Source organism: Dreissena polymorpha, chromosome 10 (genome assembly GCF_020536995.1).
Source record: "Dreissena polymorpha isolate Duluth1 chromosome 10, UMN_Dpol_1.0, whole genome shotgun sequence".
Classification (NCBI taxonomy): domain Eukaryota; kingdom Metazoa; phylum Mollusca; class Bivalvia; order Myida; family Dreissenidae; genus Dreissena; species Dreissena polymorpha.
This window is the reverse complement of record NC_068364.1, coordinates 48,087,260-48,112,753: the sequence shown is the minus strand read 5'-3', so window position 1 is coordinate 48,112,753 and position 25,494 is coordinate 48,087,260. Positions and strand designations below refer to the sequence as shown.

Sequence of the window (25,494 nt, the reverse complement as noted above, 5' to 3'; positions counted from 1 at the left end):
AAGTTAGGTAGGTTTTGATGATACGAGCCGTGCTCTGTGAAAAAAGGGTTAATTGCATGTGCGTAAAGTGTCGTCCCAGATTAGCCTGTGCAGTCCTCACAGGCTAATTAGGGACGACACTTTCCGCCTAAACTAGATTTTTGCTGAGAAGAGAATCTGTGTAAACAAAAAATATCATAAAGGCGTAAACTGTCGTCCTTGATTTGCCTTTGCGGACCGCACAGGCTATTCTGGGACAACACTCAACGCACATACATTAAAGCCCCTTTTCATAAAGCACAGCCCATATGTTTAAAATTGTTTAAGTTATTGAGCCCATAGCCCAACGCCCGCCACGGGTGTTCCATAAAACGTTCCGTTTTTAAATTGGCTTACAACACGTCTTTAAATTCTGAATACGTTTACATTTTCTGATGTTTGTAACATGTCTTATCTATAGTGTGAATGTAACTAGAAGAAGCAACCTTTAAACACATTTTTTTCTTCAAATTTTCATTTAAACAAAACAAACAATAACATCATCATCATCTTAATTTTGTACGTCATTATCGTCGTCATCATCATCATCAATGTGTGAATATTTATATGTTTTTTTTTGATCGACTGATATGAAAATATTGTTCTGAATGTCTGGTAATTTTCGGCGATATTAGATCTGTGATCTGTATAGATCTGTTAGTCCGTGGCAATGGATCTAAGTTCATTTACTGCAGTTGTTCCCTGCTCATTTTGTTGGACTCTGACATTCGAAAGAAAATGAATTTTTCGCAAAAATTATTACAAACTTAATTTTACATTTTCAGAAAGAATAAAAATCAGTATTGGGTATGACGTCCTTAAATTTGAAAGCATTTTTTGATGATCAGTTGTTTAAAAAAAAAAGCCTAAATGTTTTAAAAACTCAATGAACTATTTGTACGAGGTTTTAAGTTTTACGGTAATAAACATTTTAAGACATTAGAACGCAAAAACAACAGGTCAACATGCTTGTTTTATGTGAAATGAAATACGGATTGCAAGCCTGGAAAGTGCATCATGTTTAACGCAACAAGCGGCAGAAACAATTACTGTCACATCAGTTCGTACAAGCACTGTTTGCAATCAACGGAACACCTCAGGAGATCCGACGACAGCGGCACGTGGATAATGCACTGCGACACAACCCTGTACTGTAAAATGGGGACTTTATGGACATCGCCCGAAACAAAATCAAACATAGAAAACGTGTCGGTTCGGTCGTCGAACACGGACAGGGAGTTAAGCCCATTACCAGTTCGAAGGTAAGATTCAAATTCCTCGTCGTCGACGTTAGCGTTATCAGCGTCCTCATCCGATAGAAAATGTCTGGGAATAATTTTTCCATTTCTCGAAGACACTTGCCCATTTTCTACGTTGAGAAACTTGTAATTGTCACTGTCAACCTTGGTCATCAAAACTCCATCAAACGTGTCACAAACCAACTCCTCCGTGTCAAAAATGCTCATGTTGTCCGGCATTGCTTGCGGAATCATTTTATGTCGCTTTAGTTTTTTGGTATGAACGTCCTTGATCACGACCTTGACCTGTTTTTCCGTGCCATGATTGTTTAGTATAGTTACCATGATAACCAAGTAGCGGTTTTTGACAATACAAGTTTTCACTGAAACGACGTTTGTGAAATGTCTACTCAGCTTTAGTATGACAGTTTCATCACAAATATCTTGTCCATTGTATACCAACAGTGTCACATGTTTAGGTTCTCCCCACGAATTCAATGGAGTCAATAAAACACATAATCTGTTGGCGACAAATGATATGCACTTAACATCGATTTCCCTTGATTTTTGCATCGGCAAATTGTATTTTTCCACCGTCCAAATACGAGTTTTTAAATCGTATTTATTAATATGTAATTTAAGATTCGTCGAACTAAAATCACCACCGTAATTCCAAATGTGATTATTGCACGTATAAACGCAGTGATTATTTTCGTCAACGCCAATTAATATTTCATCGTCGTGGGAATGATCGATTGACGATGGAACTGAGGTAATAAACGCCCATCGATTGATATCTTTGACGTACGCACACAGGAACAGAGAACTTCTGTCCGAACTATGGCCAATATGGTCGGCAATAACAAGCAACGTGTCTTCTACGTTATGCCTAGGCTTTAACTGATATCGCAAGAGCGCTTGTCGTGTTTTTTGGTAGAAATCTCTACATGGTCGGAAGTTCTGTATGAAATCGCACGCTAAAGACTCAAAAAAGATGTGCGTCGTGTCTTCAAGATTTAATGAACAGAAAAGTTCCTCAAACGCCATTTTTCGACCCACAACGTCGTAATTAAGCCATTTCCTGTAGAACAGGAAAATCACCTCCTGTTCTATGCTTTCTGCTACAGCAACTAGAGATATCTCGTTCATCATTTCAGTCGAAATATGTTTAACGTTTTTCGGTTCCTCAATGACGACGATCAAGTTGTTAGCAATATAGTGCATGAGGTTGTTAAATAATTCCAAGTTGTAGTTTTTAGCGAGAAAGTAGATCTCAATGCAATTATCCGGACACCATTCTAATTTGATAAGGAAATTATTGCACAGATCTGTAAGGGAATTTATCTGAAAGTAGTCCGCTGCATGAAGAAGGTCCTCGACCAAAGTATACTCCAGTGAAACCTTCCCGGTGTATATGTAGCCAATGGCAGATCTTATAGCGTGTTCGGTCCCTTCAGATATGTGGATTTTCCCTGAAATAATATTTGAAGTTTTTATGCTCAAACGTCAGAAAAACAAATGCAACACTTAGAGAACCCTAAAACAAAGGGTAATTAGATTGTGTTTTAACAAGATTCCGCGTTCAATAAATGCATATGTCCCCATGATGCTTTTTGATTATTTGGCCCATATACATAGAATACATCTAAACCTAGGTAAATATCAAAGTCAACATGGGGTCAAGTTATATGTGTGTATTTGTAGTGTTAAAATAAATTATTCGTGTAAGTATAAAATTATTGAAGAAAGCAGTATTGGTGTAGACAAAACGCTTCATTTCATTAAACCAAGAATTCGGAAAAACTGTAAAAGGAGGTCATTTTCAATGTAAAAATGATAAAAATGACGTCAGATAATGAGGACGTTTTGATCGATAAAATGAAATGAATTATCAAAACTGTAGCAAGCGGACTTGATATCAAGCGAATCGTGTCATCTTGGGTCTACCGCTAGTTTTGGCCCTTTGATTTTGTTCAAATAAAAAGTAGGTCAATGTCACGGTCAAATTGAATTCAAACAGTATGTAAGTATTTGATGGACCAAATGGGTCATTTGGTTTAACCTCGTTTGGACGAAGGTATGAAAAACTGGACAGGCAAAACGCTGTATGATTCCCGATAAAATGAAACGCTCAACGCATAAAAACACATGATGTTTATTTATAAGGCCTATAGACACTTACACGTATCAGTCGGTATTAGAGGACAAGTTAAACTTGGTGGGTGTTTACATCCAACAAATAATTGCAATCTTTTTTTCAGTTCTTGTGAAGTAGTCTGAAAAAAACTAATGCTTTAAAATGTTCATATGTGTGGATTAGTTGGTCACACTTTATGTGTAGCTTCTAATAGGGCTGTCTTTCAAATATGTAACTTATTCAATAATGACAATAGGTTTATTTGTACTAAAAGTCCCCGGCCCAAACATACATGCAATTATTACAAGTAGTGACATTGTACACAATATGAACAGCAGTAATGCTAAGACGTGTAATGGTCCCCGGCCCAAACATACATGCAATTATTACAAGTAGTGGTATTGTACACAATATGAACAGCAGTAATACTAAGACGTGTAATGGTCCCCGGCCCAAACATACATGCAATTATTACAAGTAGTGGTATTGTACACAATATGAACAGCAGTAATGCTAAGACGTGTTAAGTAGAAGCAAATGATGCTTTTAGATTAATTGTCAAACATTTAAACGTAAGTTAAATGTATTTCAACCAATATGAGGCGGGTGTTATCAAATGATTTATTAACACATTTACGCCTGGAAGAGTATCGCACAAAATATAGACAATATGCGAGATAGACTTCAGTTAAAGGGCCTTTTCACGTTTGGTTAAATTGACAAAATTGAAAAAAGTTGTTTCAGATTCGCAAATTTTCGTTTTAGTTATGATATTTGTGAGGAAGCAGTAATAGTGAACATTTACCATGCTCTAAAATAGCCATTATATACATCTTTTGACGATTTAAAAATCTGCAAATTATAAAGCGTTGCAACGCGAAACGAATTAATAATTTGGACATATCTGTTTTTGTCGCTATATTTGGTGAAACTACCGTTTGGCATTGTATCTGGAAGGATGGCCGAGAAGTCTAGATCGTAGACTTTTTTACTCCAGGACTCCAGGGGTCAGTGGTTCGAGTCCTGCTGAGGTTAACTTTTTTTTAAATTTTTACTCCTGATTTTTTACTGGAGCTTTTTAGATCAAATGTTTACATTTATCAATATAAAGCATTTATTGACAGACTTCAAAACATGACAAAATCTGTGAAAAAGCCCCTTTAAAGTAAACTCGCCCATAACTTATATGCGACGTCAATATATCGGCCCAAGGCAAATAGCTTGCTGCTTAGTGTCAGACATAATCAGCACTAATAACTGATCTGCAATAGTACATTCCAACCAGTTTACCATGAAATATTGTTCTCTTGACCTTATTACAGATCCACTAAGAAGATTTGAGGGAAGTAAAGTCGAGATGTAAAGCGAATTTTAATACGAAATAAACGCTTATCACCTTTCAATTATATGGCTAGAAAGCGAGCGTCTTTAAAAATTAAACAAAAGTTATAAAGGGAATAAAACGGAATACAACGGCGAACAATAACTGCCTCGGAATCGAGGTCGCCATACCAGTCTTACAAGTCACATTCTAGCACATTCTTGTTTCCATAGCTAGCATACTCGTACCTTCGCGTTTCTCCTTCATCCCCACGTTATACATAGCTCGGAAGTATGGACACTGAACCAGGACACACCAGTGCGCCCGCATTTCCTGAATATTGAAAAAAGAAAATCAGCGTTATTTTAGCATAATGTATTATACTACAGTTTAAAAGGGCACATCGACGGTATTTTTGCTGAAATAAAGACACGTATGAATATAATGCATATTTCCGTAATCAACAGTAAAAATAAACTAGCACCAATAATAAATTGAATATCGTTAAGAAACAATATTGCAATGTCCCACAAATATTGTTCGATACATGATCCCTATAAGATTGGAACCCACCGACACCAACCATTTGTATCGTATTCGCAACCTTATATCCGATATTCATATGAGTGTATGAGAACATGGCTTTCTCGCGACACGTTTCAGTTCTAATATACATTAAAGGGGCCTTTTCACAGATTTTTGCATGTACTGAAGTTTGTCATTAAATAAGTTATATTGATAAATGTAAACATTGGATCTAAAAAGATCCAGTAATAAAACAAGAATAAAATTAAAGAAAGGAAAAAAGGTAACCATCAACTGGGCTCGAACTACTGACCCATGGAGCCCTGGAGTAAAAGTTTAACGCTAAGACACTCGGTCAACCGTTCTCATACTATGAGTGATGTATTTTATGCTTTACATAAGCAATCCTCGTAGTATCACAAAATATAACGGCAAGATCAGAACTTTCCAAATTATTAACTCGTTTCGCGTTGAAACGCTTTATAATTTTCAGGTTTTTAAATCGTCAACAGATGCATATAATGGCTATTATAGAGCATGGTTGTTCAGTATTACTGTTTCCTCACAAATATCATAGCTGCAACGAAAATTTGCGAATCTGAAACATTTTTTTTTATTTTGTCAATTTACCAAAACGTGATTAGGCCATTTTAAGCTTATATATAATTTATTTTAAGCTTATATATAATTTTGCTCTGAAAAGCGCTCTGCTAAATGTTTTTAAGCTTGTTAGCATGCTATAAGTTTTCGCCGTATTCATCGTTTTTCAACCGTATCACGAAAGTAGTAAACCCACTCGCACTTTTCCTTGTAAACCGGATTTACCAGTACTTAAAGAACACACAATGTTTATAGTCATAAAGGAGTTAAATGAGTAATACACCATTGTTCAGAGTTTGACAATGAAAGTATGTGTATATTTTAACATCTTTCTCTATTTAAATATAGTCACTATGCGTTTCATAAGTAATTCGTATCAAAAACTATATTGGTTTTACACTTTCTGTGATCATATTCGCTTTAAGTGCTCATAAACCCCGACCGCTCTTCAATATAGAGTGCAAACACCTCTCTTTAACCAAAATGAATTGAATCCCCACGCACATGTCATGGTGTATACCTTTATACAATAAATTGACTAGCTGTTGAGTTAACTAACCCAAACAAGGTTGGTCATAAACACGTAATACGCTTAAAAGGCGTAGTAATAAAGTTGTTTGTTTCCATTAACCCGACCGACCCTACCGGTACTTGTTTTTCTATGCGCCGACAAATATTTTTTAGGGGGTATTCAATGTGGTTTTTGATAAGTGTTGCTAAATTTGATCTTATTCGCTTATTTCACACAAACTTTATAAAACTAACAAAAGAAATTATTAAGATAGAGATTTGGTATACATATGCATGTCATTGCATATTCCGATTGACACGTAAACAAGTTAAAGAGAAAAAAAACCGACCAAAACTGTTGTAAAGATGCTGTCATATTTTGGTTTGGACTGTCCACTTACTTTTCTCACTACTTTGGTTACAAACAATACTGATCTTCTACTTCTTTTATTTTAATAATTGCACAAAGTTTCATAATAATTACCTACTTAAATGTTGTAACTATTGTAAAATAATTTATATTCTTTAATTTTAAAATTGTTGAACTATTTTACTTAGTTTTTAATTTTAATGATTGCTGATATTCAACCTTGCCATACTGGTAAAATTTGTTGCGTTAAAGTAATGTGACTTGAATAAATATTTTTATTAATAGATAGCATGGCAGAATAAACATACAGGGCAGGAAAAATAAGTTGATAGAGCCAGTTACACATTTTTAACCAAACACCAGCATGAACCATGGTAAATTCACTTGCATTTTGCGACAAAAGTTAAGCCGACGTACCAACACATTTGGTATTTTTTTAGATGGTAGTGGAAACAAAGTACGTTTTTATTTTCGGCCTGTACAGTTTCCGTTAACTTGACTGGAGCAAACACTCCAATATTTAAACACGAGGAAGTATTAAACGTTGCGGACATAGTTGTGGCTAATTAAACAAAGATAATGTAGGTTTAAACATTAGCTTTCATTTAGGCTGAATACTGAATAATGAAAAAAAAAAACCAAGCAATAATTAGAAAATATGCTCCACCCACTTCCTTTCAAACATAATCCAAGCGTTGAAACATATTCATGTTTCCAGAAGTAGAACGTTCCGGTACATGCTATAAATCAACAGTCAAGCCATTCAATACAGAATGTCTAATACCTTGCTTCCGAAGGATATTGTGACGTCACATAACTCCGAATTTCCCAGCGCCTGATTGTACAAATGTTCTTGAAGATTGCAAAGGTTTGACACATCCGACTTCGAATTATTTTCCATAATCTTTACTACTTGGTTTCGAATTGTTCGACTTCATTATCACAGTGTAACTACGTCTAGTTTAATCGAAACATACAAATGAATCACGTTTACATGTCGATCGACTCGAACATTCAGTTGGTTTACTACGCGTTTTCGTTATCCTTATTTTGGTATAATATTATTCATTCATTAAACGAGATAGGAAATTTCTGTGAATGCTAGGTCCCACGTTGAATCTACAAATGAAAAACTTGAAAATATAATCCGAAAGAACATTGCTTGTATCTATAAATAACGTATATCTAATATCTAAATATCTATAAATAGACTATTTACAGTGTGGTTACAGCTATTATGGGCTTTTGTCGATGCATGCAGCCGGCTAACGATGTCAAGTGAGTTTTTTTGCGATAGAATCGTACATTTTTAGGACATTTCTTACGTTAAGAATCGATTTAATAATTATTAAAATCAATTGTTTGTACACTTTAGCTCCGTAGATAAAATAGAAAATAAAGTGTGTTTAATTAACGAACGTCAATGCGTATCCAAAATAAATGGTGAAAATCAAATTAAACATTGAACCTCAGGAATCGTATTACTTTTCTTTATGAGATAACTTAGTCTTTAAGATAAAAAAATTTGTCATATCATATATTGAATGTGTCGGTAAATGTGGTTAATGACTGATATTAATTTAACCTCATAACTACGAACAAATTTGATTTAAACTTTCAACTTACTTCCCAGCATTCACCGAACATCGCATGTTATCTCTTACGATTATGAATATTAATTTACACACACACACGCATGCACGCACGCACGCACGCACGCACACACACACACACACACACACACGCATATATATATATATATATATATATATATATATATATATATATATATATATATTGATTAAAAATGTCGACCTATCTTTCTTGTTTTTAATAAAATGTCGGTGAGAAATTTGGTGAAAATATAGGTATTACTGGATGGTTGTAGTAATATGTGAGTAATTTCGAGGATGGATGTGATAGTGACGGATTTTTAGTGATGACCAGTGATGGTCCATTAATCATTGAAATGAAAAAACGTTTCTTGGTGCGAAAATCATTTGTAATCGACAAGTGAGCTCTTGTGGACTAATTTGGATTATGATTCCTGCCAGGATTGAGCACAATTAACAATTTGGAATATTTTGGTGAAAATATATCACTGTGTCGTCATTTCTGTGATCGCGGGATTTCACGAGAACAGGAACTGTCATGGCCGACCGAGGAAGAACTCGAGCAGGAAGTAAATCCAAAGTGGCTGGTAGGACAGATAAAGCATTATGTATTTTATGTAGTATCACCCAAATTGATGAGGATTCCCCGGGCTTACGTTGCGATGTTTGCAAACATTGTGTATGTCTTGATTGTGCCAAATTACCCCTATCTTTTTACCAGGAACTTGTGAAACTGGGAGATCATCGAAATGAAATTGATTGGATATGCAGGGTATGTAAATATTTTAAGAGTGATTTGAAGTCCATTGGAACTACCTTAAACGATTTAAAACAGTATAGTGATGCACGTTTGACCAATTTTGAAGATAGACTATTAAAACTTGAAAGCTCAGTGAAGGTCACTGTCCGTGAAGAGGTTGAACATGTGAAATCTAGCATCTCTGAAACACTGAAAAAGGACCTTGTTGAGTCGTTAAAAAGAGATCTAACAGAATCTATTGAATCTGTCGTTGAAACACGAATTAGAGAAGTTGATGATCGTAGGAACAGGTCGAACAATCTATTGATCTTCAAACTGAAAGCCTCTGACTCACTGGATTTGGAAGTGCGCATAACTCATGATATGGATCTCGTACAAAAGCTGTACACGTCGCTCTGTCCGGGCAAGGGAAACTTAAATGTAAAAAGCTTGTTTTAGACTTGTGAAGAAGGGTCAACCCCGAGGAGAAGCACCCCCTCTGAAAGTTTGCATTGCCCCCGGTCCCAAGGAACAACCTAGACAACTCCAATGAAATTCCAAAGAAATCAAGAATCTTAATGACGATTTGAAAGATGTTATTGTTGTACGTGATCTAACCATCGAACAGCGCAAAGCAAACAAGAATACCTACAAGGAGAAAAAGAAGCGCGAGGAAGATGGCGGGTATGTTGAAGAACGTTTTGGCGAGGTGATCACTTCTAGCTCACCGAACCATTCATTTCAAGAATAAAAAGAATAAGCAAAATGTTTTTAGACATGTAAATAGAGAAGAGAATTCCTCTTTTTTAAATATTGTTTATGCAAATGTCCAGGATAGTGGCTTACTAAACAAGCGGAATGAACTGTCGGTTTTGATTAATGAAAAAAACCTGATATTATATTGTTTAATGAAATCCTTCCCAAAGGAAAACGAAAGAAAAAGAAACTTTCTTATGAGGACTGTAACATTGAAGGCTTTGATTATATCGTACGTAGATGGATAGAAGGACGAGGAGTGATTATATATTTTAAAACATTTTTATCTGTTCAGCCTGTAGATATTTTGAACAAATGTAATTTTGTAGAATCTATCTGGATCCGCCTTAAACTTCAAGGATCAGACAGTTTACTGATAGGCAACGTTTATCGAAGTCCGCAATCATCTAAAGAAAATAACTTTAACTTGAACTTACCTCTAAGAAAGGCTGTTGAGATGAAAGATACACATATACTTGTTGCAGGCGATTTCAATTACGGGAGTTTGAACTGGGAATTATATCAATCACATAATAGTATAGAACATTGCTCATCAAAGTTCATGGAAACTATTAAAGACTTATTTCTGTATCAGCATGTGGGTGGAGAGACGAGACATCGTATTGGACAATCCCCTTCGCGGTTAGATTTACGTTTTACTAACGAGGATGGTATGTTGAACGATCTAGATATACTACCGCCTTTAGGTGCGAGTGACCATTCATGTCTTTCTTTTCGTCTTATGTGTTATACGGATATCAAGCTATGTGATGTTCCACGTCCAAACTTTTATAAAGGAAACTATACTGCTATAAGAGAGTCTTTACAGTCAACTGACTGGTGTGAAATTGAAAGTGAAAACATACAGGAATTTTGGGATAATTTTCTTAATGTTATAAACTCTTCGATAGAAAAACATGTACCTGAGGTAAAACCATCAAATAAAGCAAAATAAAGCCATGGCTGAACAAACAAGCACTTATAGCTATTGAAAATAAAAAGAAAGCTTGGAAAAAATATCTTATGTGCAAAACAAAGAGTAATTTTCAACAGTATGCTGAAAAGCGTAATGCAGCTCCAAAGTTATGTAGAGATGCGAAGCTCATTTTTGAAAAAGAACTTGCTGGAAATATTAAGTCGGATTCTAAGTTATTCTGGAACTATGTGCGCTCTAGTCAAAAAACAAAAACTGGAATTGGTGATATAGAAAATTTAGATGGAGTACGTACTTCCTCCGATGAACAAAAAGCAGAATTTTTGAATGCATTTTTCTCGAGTGTTTTTACAGACGAGGACCTATCCCAAATACCTACACTAAGTGAACAGCATTTTAATGAGGAACTAATTAACACCGAAATAACTTCAGCCAAAGTTAAGAAGAAATTGTCTTCACTAAATACTTCAAAGTCACCTGGAATTGATTGTATTCACCCACTGCTGTTGAAGGAATGCTCTGAGGAACTAAGTAAAATTTTGTGTAAACTCTTTAATCAGTCTGTTCAAAGTGCGTGTTTCCTCGACATGTGGAGACAAGCACGAGTTTCACCATTGTTTAAGAAAGGAAAAAAAACACTTGTGTTCAAACTATAGACCAGTAAGTTTAACTGATATTATGTAAACTTCTAGAAACCTTTGTTAGAGACTCAGTCATGAAGCATATGGAAGATAGTAACTTATTTACCAGTCATCAGCATGGTTTTAGGCAAAAGCACTCTTGTGTTACCCAACTTCTCGAGGTTGTAGAGCAATGGTCACATATTTTAGAGCATGGCGGCAGTCTTGATTGTATCTACTTAGATTTTGCCAAAGCTTTCAATGCAGTTCCATATGAGCGACTTTTAGGTAAACTACATACGTATGGAATCCGCGGGAAAGTGCTTGGTTGGATTATATCATTTTTATTGAACAGGCACCAACAAGTTCGTGTCGGGGCGCCAGAATCTACTTGGGTACCCGTGAAAAGGTGTATACCACAGTGGAGCGTCTTAGGACGTAAATTGTTTCTTGTATATAAAAATGACTTGTCGGATGTTGTTGAAAACATTGTGAAACTTTTTTCTGATGACACGAAAATTTTTAGAGTAATTTCCGGATCACCCGATATTAGTCAGATAAATGGCTTCTCAGATTTAATGCTGGAAAATGTAAATGTATGCACTTTGGCAAAGAAAATCCTAAACATCAATATGCAAAAGGTAACACTGCAATTGAAAACGTGAAACAAGAAAGAGACCTCGGTGTTTTATTTGATGACGAACTAAAATTTAATGAGCTTATAGCTCAAAAAGTTATAAAAGCCAATCAACAAGTAGGCATGATACGGAACACTTTCTCTTGTATTGATCCTGAAATTTGTATACCTTTATATAAAAGCTTCTTTCGTCCGCATCTGGAGTATGCTAGTGTGGTGTGGAATCCCACTTATAAGAACGATATTTTAGCCGTAGAAAATGTCCAACGCAGGGCCACTAAAATGGTTACAAGATTGAAAGACAAGTCATATGAAGACAGACTGAGAATTTTAGGTCTCCCCACACTTATATACAGAAGAGATCGAGCGGACATGTTACAAATCTTTAAAATTTTGAATTCATTTGAAAGTGTCAATATCAACGACATTGAACTTGCGCAGAACAAAAATAGGGGTCATAAATTCAAACTTAAGAAACAAACCATACAGTCTTATTTCGGAGCGAAACGTTTATATATATATATATATATATATATATATATATATATATATATATATATATATATATATATATATATATATATATATATATATATATATATATATATAAATAAATAAATGTAACTGTATAAAAACGTTACAAGCTGAGTACTGCTGACTATTTACAGACGTGTACTTATCAATGTGTGTTATAGTTTCTTAAAAATTGTCGAGGTTGACGCCTTTAAGGCACACATGATTATTTAATTAGTATGTAGTTTATCATAAAAACGTTTCGTTAACCTGAATAATGACATATGACAGTATTTTTTTCTGAAAAGCATTATAATAAGAAAACATAATAACCCATAAACCCGTAAATTTGACAGGAGTTTGCTTTTTACAAGTATTTTTTCGAAAAGTACTCAATGTTGAAACTGTAACTGGTTATACCTTAGCTGTCACAGATTAAATGACGATATATTTTAAGATGTCCCCCTACATCCCTTACCCCTTACCCACCCAGTTGTTGTTAACATTAATCGGAGTCGTTCGCGTTCGTCATGTAGCCATGGAACTCTTTAAATTTATATAATAATTGCAAACATATAACAGATTTGTTCAAAATACCAGTATAATGAATTTTATTTAATGACATTTTGCATTATTTACATGTATTTGCGGGTAAACATCAACATAATTAGTCATCCTGCATTGAAGCCACGAACATGCTCAAACGTAAAATAGTTCGTAAAATAAAGTTAACCCATACAAAATCAGTACTCCTTATAAGCAATAGCGACAATTTCAATGCTAGATCTGGTGACATAGATTTAACGAGATACAAAATGCTCGTTTTTATTTATTTTTTTGAAAATATATTCCATGTGTATTTTCCCGCGACGCTTTCCGAATATTTACGAGCGAACACGAGCGAACGCTTCTGTCATCTTATGAGAACTACGTCGTGCTTCCGACGCATAAGCAGTTTTCCCAAATGATACGTCTGTAAATAACAGAACCAGTCCATCGCATGTTATTGTTTATATATGGATAAGATGATTAATGATTGAGTAACATTTATAAATGCAGACATAATCGATTAAATGTATGCTACATCTATAAATAAAGATGCCACAATATTCAGTCATAAAAGGATATCAATTAAAGCCAGAACGAGTCACACGCATGTTATGTGTTAATGTATATACAGGGTACACGATCACGTGACTTTGCGGGGTTAACAAGTACACGTAAATGGATGTAAACTCACCGGTAAATGGTTCTTTAAAAAAATCCTTTTTAAACAATTTTTCTTAAGGATTTCAACTAGTGCACAAAAGACACTTTTTACTGCTGCTCATTACAATGTGAAAAACATCAGAATAACTTTATTTAAAGTGACCTTTTCACGTGCTGGTTAATTGACAAAATTATATTAAAAAAACTGTTTCAGATTCGCAATAGTTCGTTGTATTGATGATATTTGTGAGGAAACAGTGGTACTGAACATTAATCATGTTCTGAAATATCCATTATATACATCTTTTGACGATTTAAAAACCTGAAAATTATGAAGTGTTGCAACACTGTATTAAAAAAGAAAGAAGGATCTAACACACAGGAGAGACACGCTGATGCATTAACTCTTTAGTCATGTTGGAATTCAACTTATATGTAACATCAATAAAAACAAAACTGAACATGGAACATATGTTGTTATATAAAGTTGTATTTCTCTGTTTTAATTGCCATTTGAACATCAAACAATAACTACCACCATATGTTTGCATTTAAAAAAAATAAAACTAGTGTGACATATTTTGTTTCGAAACTGTTTGCATAATTAATAATCAAATAACGCACATGCCATTGTATTCATCTGTTGCCTCTACTCCATTCGTTTTTCTATGAAAACATATATTATTTACTTGTTATATCGCGTGATACAACCTTAATTGTTCCGTTGTAACGTTTAACATCAAATTTTTAGAATGTGCATCGCCCTCGAATTATTGACTATCAGTGAAATTATAGGGATATTACGTCAGTAACGGACTGTTCGGTTGTATGACCATGTTTAAGTAACATAAAAGGTTTATATAGTTTCTGTTTTAAAGAATGTGATAAACGTATCTTACAATCGTTGTAATCAAATACATTATTTTTAAAAGAATATTTTGACGAGGTTTGTACACTACCAGAATTATTAAAAGTTTTATACAACACAGACTAAACCCATTTATGCCTAGCGTCCTGAAAAAAGGACTTTGCAAACAGCGTAGACCCAGATGAGACGCCGCATGATGCGGCGTCTCATCAGGGTCTGCGCTGTTTGCTTAAAGGAATTTCAGTAAGTAATATTCTAAATATAGAAATAAATATACCAGACATTCCCTAATTTTGGAAATAAATTGATCCAATTTCGAAGGATGGGAGAGTCCACTGGGCATAAATGGGTAAATAGAACGAAAGAAACCAAACAGTCTTCGATTGGTCAATTTTTTCGGAAACGCGTATCAAAATTAAGAGTACACAATGTGTTACATAATTTAAAAAAATACAGTATAGCACAGATATGCAATGCTTTTTTTCGGGTACGAAATAATATTTATTTCGTTTTATTAAGTACTATCCAACAAAAGAAGATGATGATAAATATGTTTTAGTTATTTGGGATCACACTATAATAGTCAACAAGAGTGAAAAATAGTCACAAAATGCGACATTTTAACTTATGAGTTATATAAAGCAAGTTTTATGATAATAAGAATAAGACTATTTGAATAAGATAGCGGACAATATTCATTTAGAATATCGCAGATTATTAAATGACGATACTAAAGAAGTGCCTCGAACAATCTGGCTGGTTACAATACCTGGCTAAGTGTTTAAGCATATAAACAACAACACCAACATTGTTAAAGCTATCAGGAGAAAACGATTTAAACTTATTTAGTTAAATGGTGGACAGGGTTTAGTTGACCATTATTTATACTGCAAAGGCCGCAAGTAACATGTCTGGTTATCCAACTTGGAAATAATTGTATGACCACAAACATCCAACATATTTCTAAGATGAACCGATACTGTTCAAGTAAGAGAGCGAACATAGTACATTTTGCAATTGTATCAGTGAAAGGCAATAATAAAAATATGCATCAAACTCTTTAACTGGCTTACGAAATAGGCCGTGATAATATGCTCACAAACACGATCACCAAGTTTGATGATGATCATATATAAACTATTTCAAGGTAGGGAGTTTTTGATGATACGAGCCGTGCTCTGTGAAAAAAGGGTTTAATGCATGTGCGCAAAGTGCCCGATATTAGCCTGAACAATCCGCACAAACTTGATTTTTGCTAAGAAAATACTCTGTGTAAACAAAAATATTATACAAACGGAAAGTGTCATCCCTGATTAGCCTGTGCGGACTGCTGGGAAAACACTTCACGCAAATTCATTAAACATCCTTTTCACAGAGCACGGCCGAAATATGTTTTAAACCGTTTAAGTTATCGAGCCCATCGCCTTACGCCCGCCACGGTTGTTCCATCATCATCATCATCATCATCATCATCATCATGATCATCATCATGATAATCATCATGATCATCATGATCATCATGATCATCATGATCATATCATCATCATCATCATCATCATCATCATCATCATCATCATCATCATCATCATCATCATCATCATCATTATCATCATCATCATTATCATCATCATTATCGTCATCAGAAACAACAACATCATCGTCATCGTCATCATCATCATCATCATCATCATCATCATCGTCATCGTCATCATCATCATCATCATCATCATCATCATCATCATCATCATCATCATCATCATTATCATCAATAACATTATCATCAATAACATCATCATCATCATCATCAATAACAACCATATTTCGAACAAGTTCAGAACTGGACAATATCCGTTTATGTAAGGTCTGTGCCCCTGTCTTTATATTCAGTTTGCTGTAGAACATAATTTGCAAAAATATAAACAATGTGGGCATATTTTAATGTTCATTTATTTGATCGACTGAAATGTAAATATTGTACTGAATGTCTGGTATTTTTCAGCGATATAACATCCGTGATCTTAATAGATCTGTGGTTAGCCCATGGCCATGGATCTATGTTCATTAACTGTAGTTGTGCCCTACTTATTTTGTGGGACTCTTACGTATTGTATTCCAAAGAAAAATGCATTTTTGCAATAATTATTACAAACGTTACTATACATTTTCAGAAAGAAAACAATCAATCAGATTCGGGTATGTCCTTAAATTTCGATGCATTTTTTAAGACGCATTTGTTTAAAAAAAAAAACTACGTTTATGATGTAACCAAACATAAAGATTTATGGTAATTAACATTTAGAGACATTAGAACTCGAAAACAACACGTACACATGCTTGTTTTTATATGGAATGAAATACGGTTTGCAAGCTTGAAAAGTGCGTCATGTTAAACATAACACGCGACAGAAACAATTATTGTCATATAAGTTCGTACAAGCACTGTTTGCAATCAACTGAACACCTCAGGAGGTCCGACGACAGCGGTGCGTGGATAATGCACTGCGACACAACCCTGAACGGTAAAACGGGGACTTTATGGACTTTGCCCGAGACAAAATCAAACATAGAAAACGTGTCGGTTCGGTCGTCGAACACGGACAGGGAGTTACGCCCATTACCAGTTCGAAGGTTATATCCAAATTCATCGTCGTCGTTGTCGTCGTTAACATTATCAGCGTCCTCACCCGACAGAAAGTGTCTGGGAATGATTTTTCCATTTCTCGAAGACACGTTCCCATTTTCTATGTTAAGTAACTTGTAATTATCACTGTCAACCTTGGTCATCAAAACACCATCAAACGTGTCACAAACCAACTCCTCCATGTCAAAAATGCTTATGTTGTCCGGCATTGCATGCGGAATAATTTTATGTCGCTTTAGTTGTTTTGTATGAACGTCCTTGATCACGACCTTGACCTGTTTTTCCGTGCCATGATTGTTTAGTATAGTTACCATGATTACCAAGTAACGATTTTTGACAATGCAAGTTTTCACTGAAACGACGTTTGTGAAATGTCTACTCAGCTTTAGTATAACAGTTTCATCACAAATATCTTGTCCATTGTATGTCAACAGTGTCACATATTTAGGTTCTCCCCACGAATTCAATGGAGTCAATAAAACACATAATCTTTTGGCAACAAATGATATGCACTTAATATCGATTTCCATTGATTTTTGTATCGGCAAATTGTATTTTTCTACCGTCCAAACATGAGTTTTTAAATCGTATTTATTAATATGTAATTTAGGATTAGTCGAACTAAAATCCTCACCATAATTCCAAATGTTATTTTTGCACGTATAAACGCTGTAGTTATTTTCGTCAACGCCAATTAATATTTCATCGTCGTAGGAATGATCGATTGACGATGGCACTGAGGCAATAAACGCCCATCGATTGATGTCTTTGACGTACGCACACAGGATCAGAGACCTTCTGTCCGAACTATGGTCAATATGGTCGGCAATAACGAGCAACGTGTCTTTTACGTTATGCTCAGGCTTCAACTGATATCGCAAGAGCGCTTGTCGTGTTTTTTGGTAGAATTCTCTACATTTCCGGAAATTCTGTATGAAATCGCACGCTAAAGACTCAAAAAAGGTGTGCGTCGTGTCTTCAAGGTTTAACGAACAGAAAAGTTCCTCAAACGCCATTTTTCGACCCACAACGTCGTAATTAAGCCATTTCCTGTAGAACTGGAAAATCACCTCTTGTTCTATGCTCTCTGCTACAGCAACTAGAGATAATTCGTTTATCATATCAGTCGAAATATGTTTCACGTTTTTCGGTTCCTCAATGACGACGATTAAGTTGTTTGCAATAAAGTGCATGAGCTTGTTGAACAATTCTAAGTTGTAGTGTTTAGCGAGGAAGTAGATCTCAATACAATTATCCGGACACCATTCTAATTTGAGTAGGAAATTATTGCACAGATCTGTGAGGGAATTAATCTGAAAGTAGTCCGCTACATGAAGAAGGTCCTCAACCATAGAATACTCCAGTGAAACCTTGCCGGTGTATATGAAGCCAATTGCAGATCTTATAGCCTGTTCCGTCCCTTCAGATATTTGGATTTTCCCTGAAATAGTATTTGAAGTTGTTATGCTTTAACGTCAAGAGAACGAATGAAACACTCAGATCCCCCTTAAGCTTAAGTTAACTAGAATGTGTTTTCAAAAGATTCCGCGTTCATTAAACGCTTATGTCCTCATAAACCCATTTCTTTAATTTGTCCAAATACATATAAAAATTCATCCAAACCTATGCGAATATCAAGGTAAACATGGGGTCAGGTCATATGTGAGTATTTAAAGTCTTAAAAGAAATTATTCGTGTAAGTATCAAATAATCGAAGAAAGCAGTATTGGTGTAAGACAAAACGCTTCATTTAATTTAACTAAGAATTCGGAAAAAATCCAAAAGGAGGTCATTGTCAATGTAAAAATGAGGTCGGCTGATTAGGACATTTTGATCGATAAAATTAATTGATGTATCAAAAGTTTGTAGCAAGCAGACTTGATATCAGACGAATCGTGTCATTTTTGGGTCTAACGCTAGTTTTGGCCTTTTGATTTAGTTTAAATCCAAAAGTAGGTCAATGTTACGGTCAAATTAAGGTTAGCCAATGTGTGGGTATTTGATGGACCAACTGGTTTATTTTGGTTTAACCTTGTGTCGACGGAGGGATGGAAAAACGCACAGGCAAAAAGGTGTATAATTCCCATTAAAATGAAACGCTCAACGCATGAAAACACATGATGTCTACTTATATGGCCTATAGACCTTCAAACGTATCAGTATGTATTAGCGGACACGTTTAAACTTTGTGGTTGTTTACATTCAACAAATCATTGTTATCTTTTGAGTTTGTGTGAACTGGTGATAAAAAACTCATGCTTTAAAATGTTCATGCATGTTGATTAGTTTGTCATACCTTATGTGTAGCTTCTTATAGCTCTGTCTTTCAAATATGTAACGTATTAAATAATGACAATGGGTTAATTTGCATTAAAAGTTCCCCGGCCCGAAAAAAACAACATACATGCAGTTAATACAAGTAGTGACATAGTATAGAACCTATATGAGGAGGGTGTTATCATATGATTTAATAACACATTTACGACTGGAACAGTATCGCACAAAATATACACAATATGCGACATTAACTTCAGTTAAAGTAAACTCGCCCATCACTTATATGCGACGTAAATATATCTACCCAATTCAAAATAGCTTAGTGCCAGACATAATTAGCACAAATAAATGTTCTGATATAGTTCATTCCAACCAATTATCCATCAAATATTTTTCTATTGTATGATCATAAACAGGGTAGACTAATACCATGTCATACACATTTTCAATACTATACACATTCCTATGTAGACACAATGGACAGATCCTATATTCCCTGTCAATACCAATATGACGACCATTTTATGTCATACGCTAGTGACTAGATACACGAAAATTCGATAAACAGTGTTTTAAACGATATGACAATATTGTAGATACGTAGCGCTTTGGCTCAATTAATCGTTTAAACTATTTAACTATGTAATCATTTTGCACAAGAATTTATATACCCTTAAAGGGTTTTCTTCACAAAGTCAAGTAATCTGGTATTAAATATATTTAAAAAGACAAAACTGTTTTAAAGTTAATGACTAATCAATGTGTGACCTATTCCGAACAAAAATAGTAAATGTTGTACATGCATTGTCACGTTACTCGAATATGTACTGTATATTCGATACATTGTCGTGCATTCTCATTTCGCTAGCTACATAATCGTGCCATCTCGTTTTCCAAACTATCTTCAGCTATCCCAAACAGATAGATTTCGTTTAAATTAGTTTTCACTTCAAGCTTTCTATAACAATTAGTGTTTTTTTTTCATAAAAATTATTCGAAAAAGAATCGTATCTAATTCGTTTTTCCATTTACATAATCGTTTTCTGTACGATTCATTTTATATAACAATAAACATGACCTACTGACATTGTAAACAGCAATTCTGACAAATAATCAAGATGTGATTATGAATTTTATAAACACAAATGGTCTGATTAAAAACGCGGGTTAACCGTGCGCGTGATGTCATCACGTAAACAGTGGGGTGCGTTGTTTTATTTAAGTCTATAACAGTTTGACTGGTCACATTCTAGAACATTATTTTTTCCATAGCTAGCATACTCGTACCTTCGCGTTTCTCCTTCATTCCCACGTTATACATAGCACGAAAGTATGGACACTGAACCAGGACACACCAGTGAGCCCGCATTTCCTGAATATTGAGAAAATATAGTCATCGTTATTTTAGCATAAATTATTATACTACAGTTTAAAAGGGCACATTGACGGTATTTTTGCTGATATAAAGACACGTATGAATATAATGCATATTTTCATAAGCCACAGTAATAGCACCAATAATAAATTGAATATCGTCAAGAAATAATATTACACTATCCCACAAATATTGTTCGATACATGATCCCTGCAGGATTGGAACCCACCGACACCAACCATTTGTACCGTCTTTGCAACCTTTTATCCCATTTTCATATGAGTGTGAGAGATAATGGCTTTCTTGCGACATATTTCAGTTCTAAAGTACATAAAAGGGGCCTTTTCACAGATTTTGGCATGTATTGAAGTTTGTCATTAAATACTTTATATTGATAAATGTAAACATTGGATTTAAAAAGCTACAGTAATAAAACATGCATAAAATTCAAGAAAGACAAAAAAGTAACCATCAACTGGGCTCGAACCACTGACCCATGGAGCCCCGGAATAAATGTTTAACGCTTAGACCACTCGGTCATCCGTGCTCATACAATGAGTGATGCATTTTTGCTTTACATAAGCAATCCTCGTAGTAACAGAAAATATAACGGCAACAACAGAACTCTCCATATTTTTCAGTCGTTTCGCATTGCAACGCTTTATAATTTTAGGTTTTCAATCGTCAAAAGATGCATATAATGGATATTATAGAGCATGGTTGTTCAGTATTAGTGTTTCCTCACAAATATCATAACTGCAACGAATATTTGCGAATCTGAAACATTTTTTTTTTTATTTTGTCAATTTACCAAAACGTGAAAAGGCCCCTTTAAGCGTTATTGTTATTTTGCTTTGAAAAGCGCTCTGCTAATTATTTTAGTTTGTTATCATGCTATACGTTTTCGCCGTATTAATAGTTTTTCAACCGTATCACGAAAGTCAGTTAAGATTCATGGGGGGGATAAAATTCATTAAAACTTTGCTTTGGTTTTTCTTCATTCAATGTGGTACAATATGGTCAAACTATATATCATTTTAAAGCTTAAGACGGATAGAATAACATAAACACATTTTTGACATTCAATATTTGTGTGCTTTTTTCATATTTTGGTTTAAAACCAATATATTTTTACACTAATTTACAAAATCTCAATCTAAAGTTAGGAAGGATATGCACTACTTTAAGTTGAATAAATACAAAGCTATATACATATACAAGGTCAAGTTAGCAACATTTCACAGAAAATTATTGTCATAAAACAACAAATTGATTTTTATTCAACTGCCTTTTTTGGATAAATTTCCTAAACAAAGCTCTAAAAATAGCTAAAACGTAACTACTTTTTTAAAAGCGAGGTATGGTGGATAATAAGAGTCACAATTCTATTTCAAAGGCTTAACAATTTTGTTATTTACCTCTCAACCAAACTGCAAATTTTAAATCATCTCAAATTGAAATAGATTGCAGACGACAAATAAAATTGTAAAGGAATATAAAGAAATTGGCAAACCGATTGATTTTATATTTCGATTCCTTCTACCCATTTTGAAAGCGTGGACATCGCTGTGCTCCGTAGAAAAACGTGCAAAACAAATCGGTCGAAACCACGTGCAGTGGTGAGAAAACCGGGTATGTGTATACACATACCTGAGAAAACACAAACTTATTTTGACAGTTGGGTGGCAACTAGTAAAACAACTATTAACATTAATCAGCAAGAGATCGCACTAAATAACAGAAATGACCACGTAGAGATATCATCACTTACCCTATTTCAAATATTTTCCAGCTGAAAATTATCCCCCACACGTCTTTTTAGTTTATATGTATTGTTTTTTCTGGAGCCGAAGTGCATCTCACAGCATATCCATCCAACTTCCGTTGTTTTCACTTTCGTTATTAAAAACTCCGTTAAAGAGAATTATTTCTACTTTAAGATTGTTAAAGCGATGTATTATTATATATCATCAATAGAATAGTATACCGTGATGAATTAAACGGAGTTACGTATCGATCTTTCTGTCAGTCTGTAAGCGTACTATTTTATGCGCAATAATATAATACATGTGATTCGACAACGATTGTAAACATTGGTGAAATGCTTCTTACATAGTTATTCTTTTGAGTGTTTATGAGGTCTGATCGTGCAGTTTGCAAACATCAACGGAAAGATTACAATCCAATGCATTTGTCATCGTCAACCGTTTGGCATGTCAATTAGGCGATGAGTGAGTTTTTAGCATGTTTCTTTTTATTTTATTAATTTAAAAATGGCTGCCCCCATGGTGATGAAATGACATGTGTTCGAGTTTTGATATTTCTGGATATGTAAACTTTTTTTACTATTGAAGCGTAACTTGCCCTCGTCAATGTCGATATCAATCACTAGTTATATAATTTTCCGCCGAAATACGTGGAATAAATATGATTCAGATTTTTGAAAATAATGTATATTTTATTGTTAAAATCGCTTTGTATTTTGATTGATTTTGTGGATGTTATGATACGTTGATGTACAAAATTGGTAGCAGTTTGAAGGAAAAACATCCTTCAAAGCATATATGTATACATTTTCAATGTGGCACTCTTCCTTTAGTCAAAATTGAGTTAAATGCTAGGGGTCCCACATTTTTCAAAACGAAGCCTCTACATGAACCTTAACCCACTCGCACTTTTCCTTTGTATAAAGCTGATTTACATGTACATAAAGCACACACATGTGTTACACGATTTTGTAGTCATACATGAGTTGAATTAATACACACCATTGTTAGAATTTTACCTTTAAAGCATGCTAGTATTTTAATATCTTATTATATATTAAAATAATCACTATGTGTGTCATAAGTAATACGTATCAAACACTATATTGGTTGTTCACTTTCTGTGATCATATTCGCTTTAAGTGCTCATAAACCCAAACCGCTGTTCATTATAGAGTGCAAACACTTCTCTTTAAACAAAATGATCCCCACGCACATGTCATGGTGTATACTAATATCCAACAAATTGATTAGCTGTTGAGTTAACCCTTTGCATGCTGGGAAATTTGTCGTCTGCTAAAATGTCGTCTGCTGAATTTCTAAAATTTTCTTCGATTTTTTTCAAAGAATATTATCAGAATAGCAAACAGTTTGGATCCTGATGAGACGCCACGTTCTGTGGCGTCTCATCTGGATCCAAACTGTTTGCAAAGGCCTTAAAAATTCGGTTCCCGCATTGTAAGGGTTAACTGACCCAAACAAGGTAGGTCATTAAACACGTAATACGCTGAAAAGGCGAAGTAATCAAGTTGTTTGTTTTCATTAACCCGACCGACCCTACCGGTACTCATTTGTTTTTTAATGTTATTGGAAGCAAAGTCTTTTTGTGGTTTTTGGCCTTTGCAGTTTCCCTGAACTTGACTGGAGCAAAACAATCCACTATATAAACACGAGGAAGTATTAAACGTTCCGGACATAGTTGTGGCTAATTAAACAAAGAGAATGTAGGTTCAAACATTAGCTTTCATTTAGGCTGAATACTGTATAATGAAGAAACAAAATCAAGCAATAATTAGAATAAATGCTCCTCCCACTTCCTTTCAAACAGAATACAAGCGTTGAAACATATTCATGGTTCCAGAAGTAGAACGCTCCGGTACATGCTATAAATCAACAGTCAAGCCATTCAATACAGAATGTCTAATACCTTGCTTCCGAAGGATATTGTGACGTCACATAACTCCGAATTTCCTAGCGCCTGATTGTACAAATGTTCTTGAAGATTGCAAAGGTTTGACACATCCGACTTCGAATTATTTTCCATAATCTTTACTACTTGGTTTCGAATTATTCGACTTCATTATCCCAGTGTAACTACGTCTAGTTTAATCGAAACATACAAATGAATCACGTTTACATGTCGATCAACTCGAATATTCAGTTGGTTTACTAGATAGATCTACGCGTTTTCGTTATCCTTATTTTGGTATAATATTATTCATTCCTTAAACGAGATAGGAAATTCCTGTGAATGCTAGGTCACACGTTGAATCTGCGTATGAAAAACATTGAAAATATAATCCGAAAGTACATTGCTTGTATCTATAAATAACTTGTAGCTAATATATCTAAATATCTATAAATAGACTGGTTACAGTCTGGTTACAACTATTATGGGCTTTTGTCGATGCATGCAGCCGGCTAACGATGTATTTTTTTGCGATAGAATCGTACGTTTTATGTCATTCCTTACGTTAAGAATCGATTAAAAAATTATCAAAATCAAATGTTTGTACACTATAGTTCTGTAGATAACATAGAAAATAAAGCGTGTTCAATTCACGAACGTCAATGCGCATCCAAAATATGAATGATTATAATCAAATAAAACAGTGAGCCACAGGAATTGTATATATTTGTATTAGCATATATAACATGTGTCGGTAAATGGGGTTAGTGACTGGAATTAAAAATTGTATTAATTAAATCTCAAAAATACGAACAAATTTGATTTAAACTTTGAACTTCCCGGCATTTAACCAAACATCGTATATTATCGTATATTATATCTTAGGATTATTTATTTATTTAATGTATTTATTTCATT

At 34.5% G+C, this 25,494-nt stretch overlaps 1 protein-coding gene across 4 annotated transcripts; it reads right to left on the bottom strand.

Annotated features, from left to right (window-relative positions):
• Nucleotides 1-461: 461 nt before the first annotated feature.
• LOC127847856 (kelch-like protein 21) lies at nucleotides 462-24,988 on the bottom strand. Of its 4 annotated transcripts, none has more exons than XM_052380060.1 (4): nucleotides 24,595-24,988; nucleotides 20,814-20,898; nucleotides 17,525-18,690; nucleotides 462-1,562 (listed from the first exon to the last, which is right to left on the bottom strand). In XM_052380060.1, exons 1-4 carry the CDS (start codon nucleotides 24,709-24,711, stop codon nucleotides 1,071-1,073), a joined length of 1,860 nt encoding a protein of 619 aa, XP_052236020.1. In that variant the 5' UTR covers nucleotides 24,712-24,988; the 3' UTR covers nucleotides 462-1,070. The 4 variants fall into 4 exon arrangements, with proteins under 4 accessions (XP_052236020.1, XP_052236019.1, XP_052236018.1 ...); XM_052380059.1 differs by having other exon boundaries at nucleotides 462-1,735; nucleotides 17,698-18,690; XM_052380058.1 differs by lacking the exons at nucleotides 17,525-18,690; nucleotides 20,814-20,898 and adding exons at nucleotides 4,963-5,047; nucleotides 7,504-7,852 and having other exon boundaries at nucleotides 462-2,728; nucleotides 24,955-24,973.
• Nucleotides 24,989-25,494: the final 506 nt, after the last annotated feature.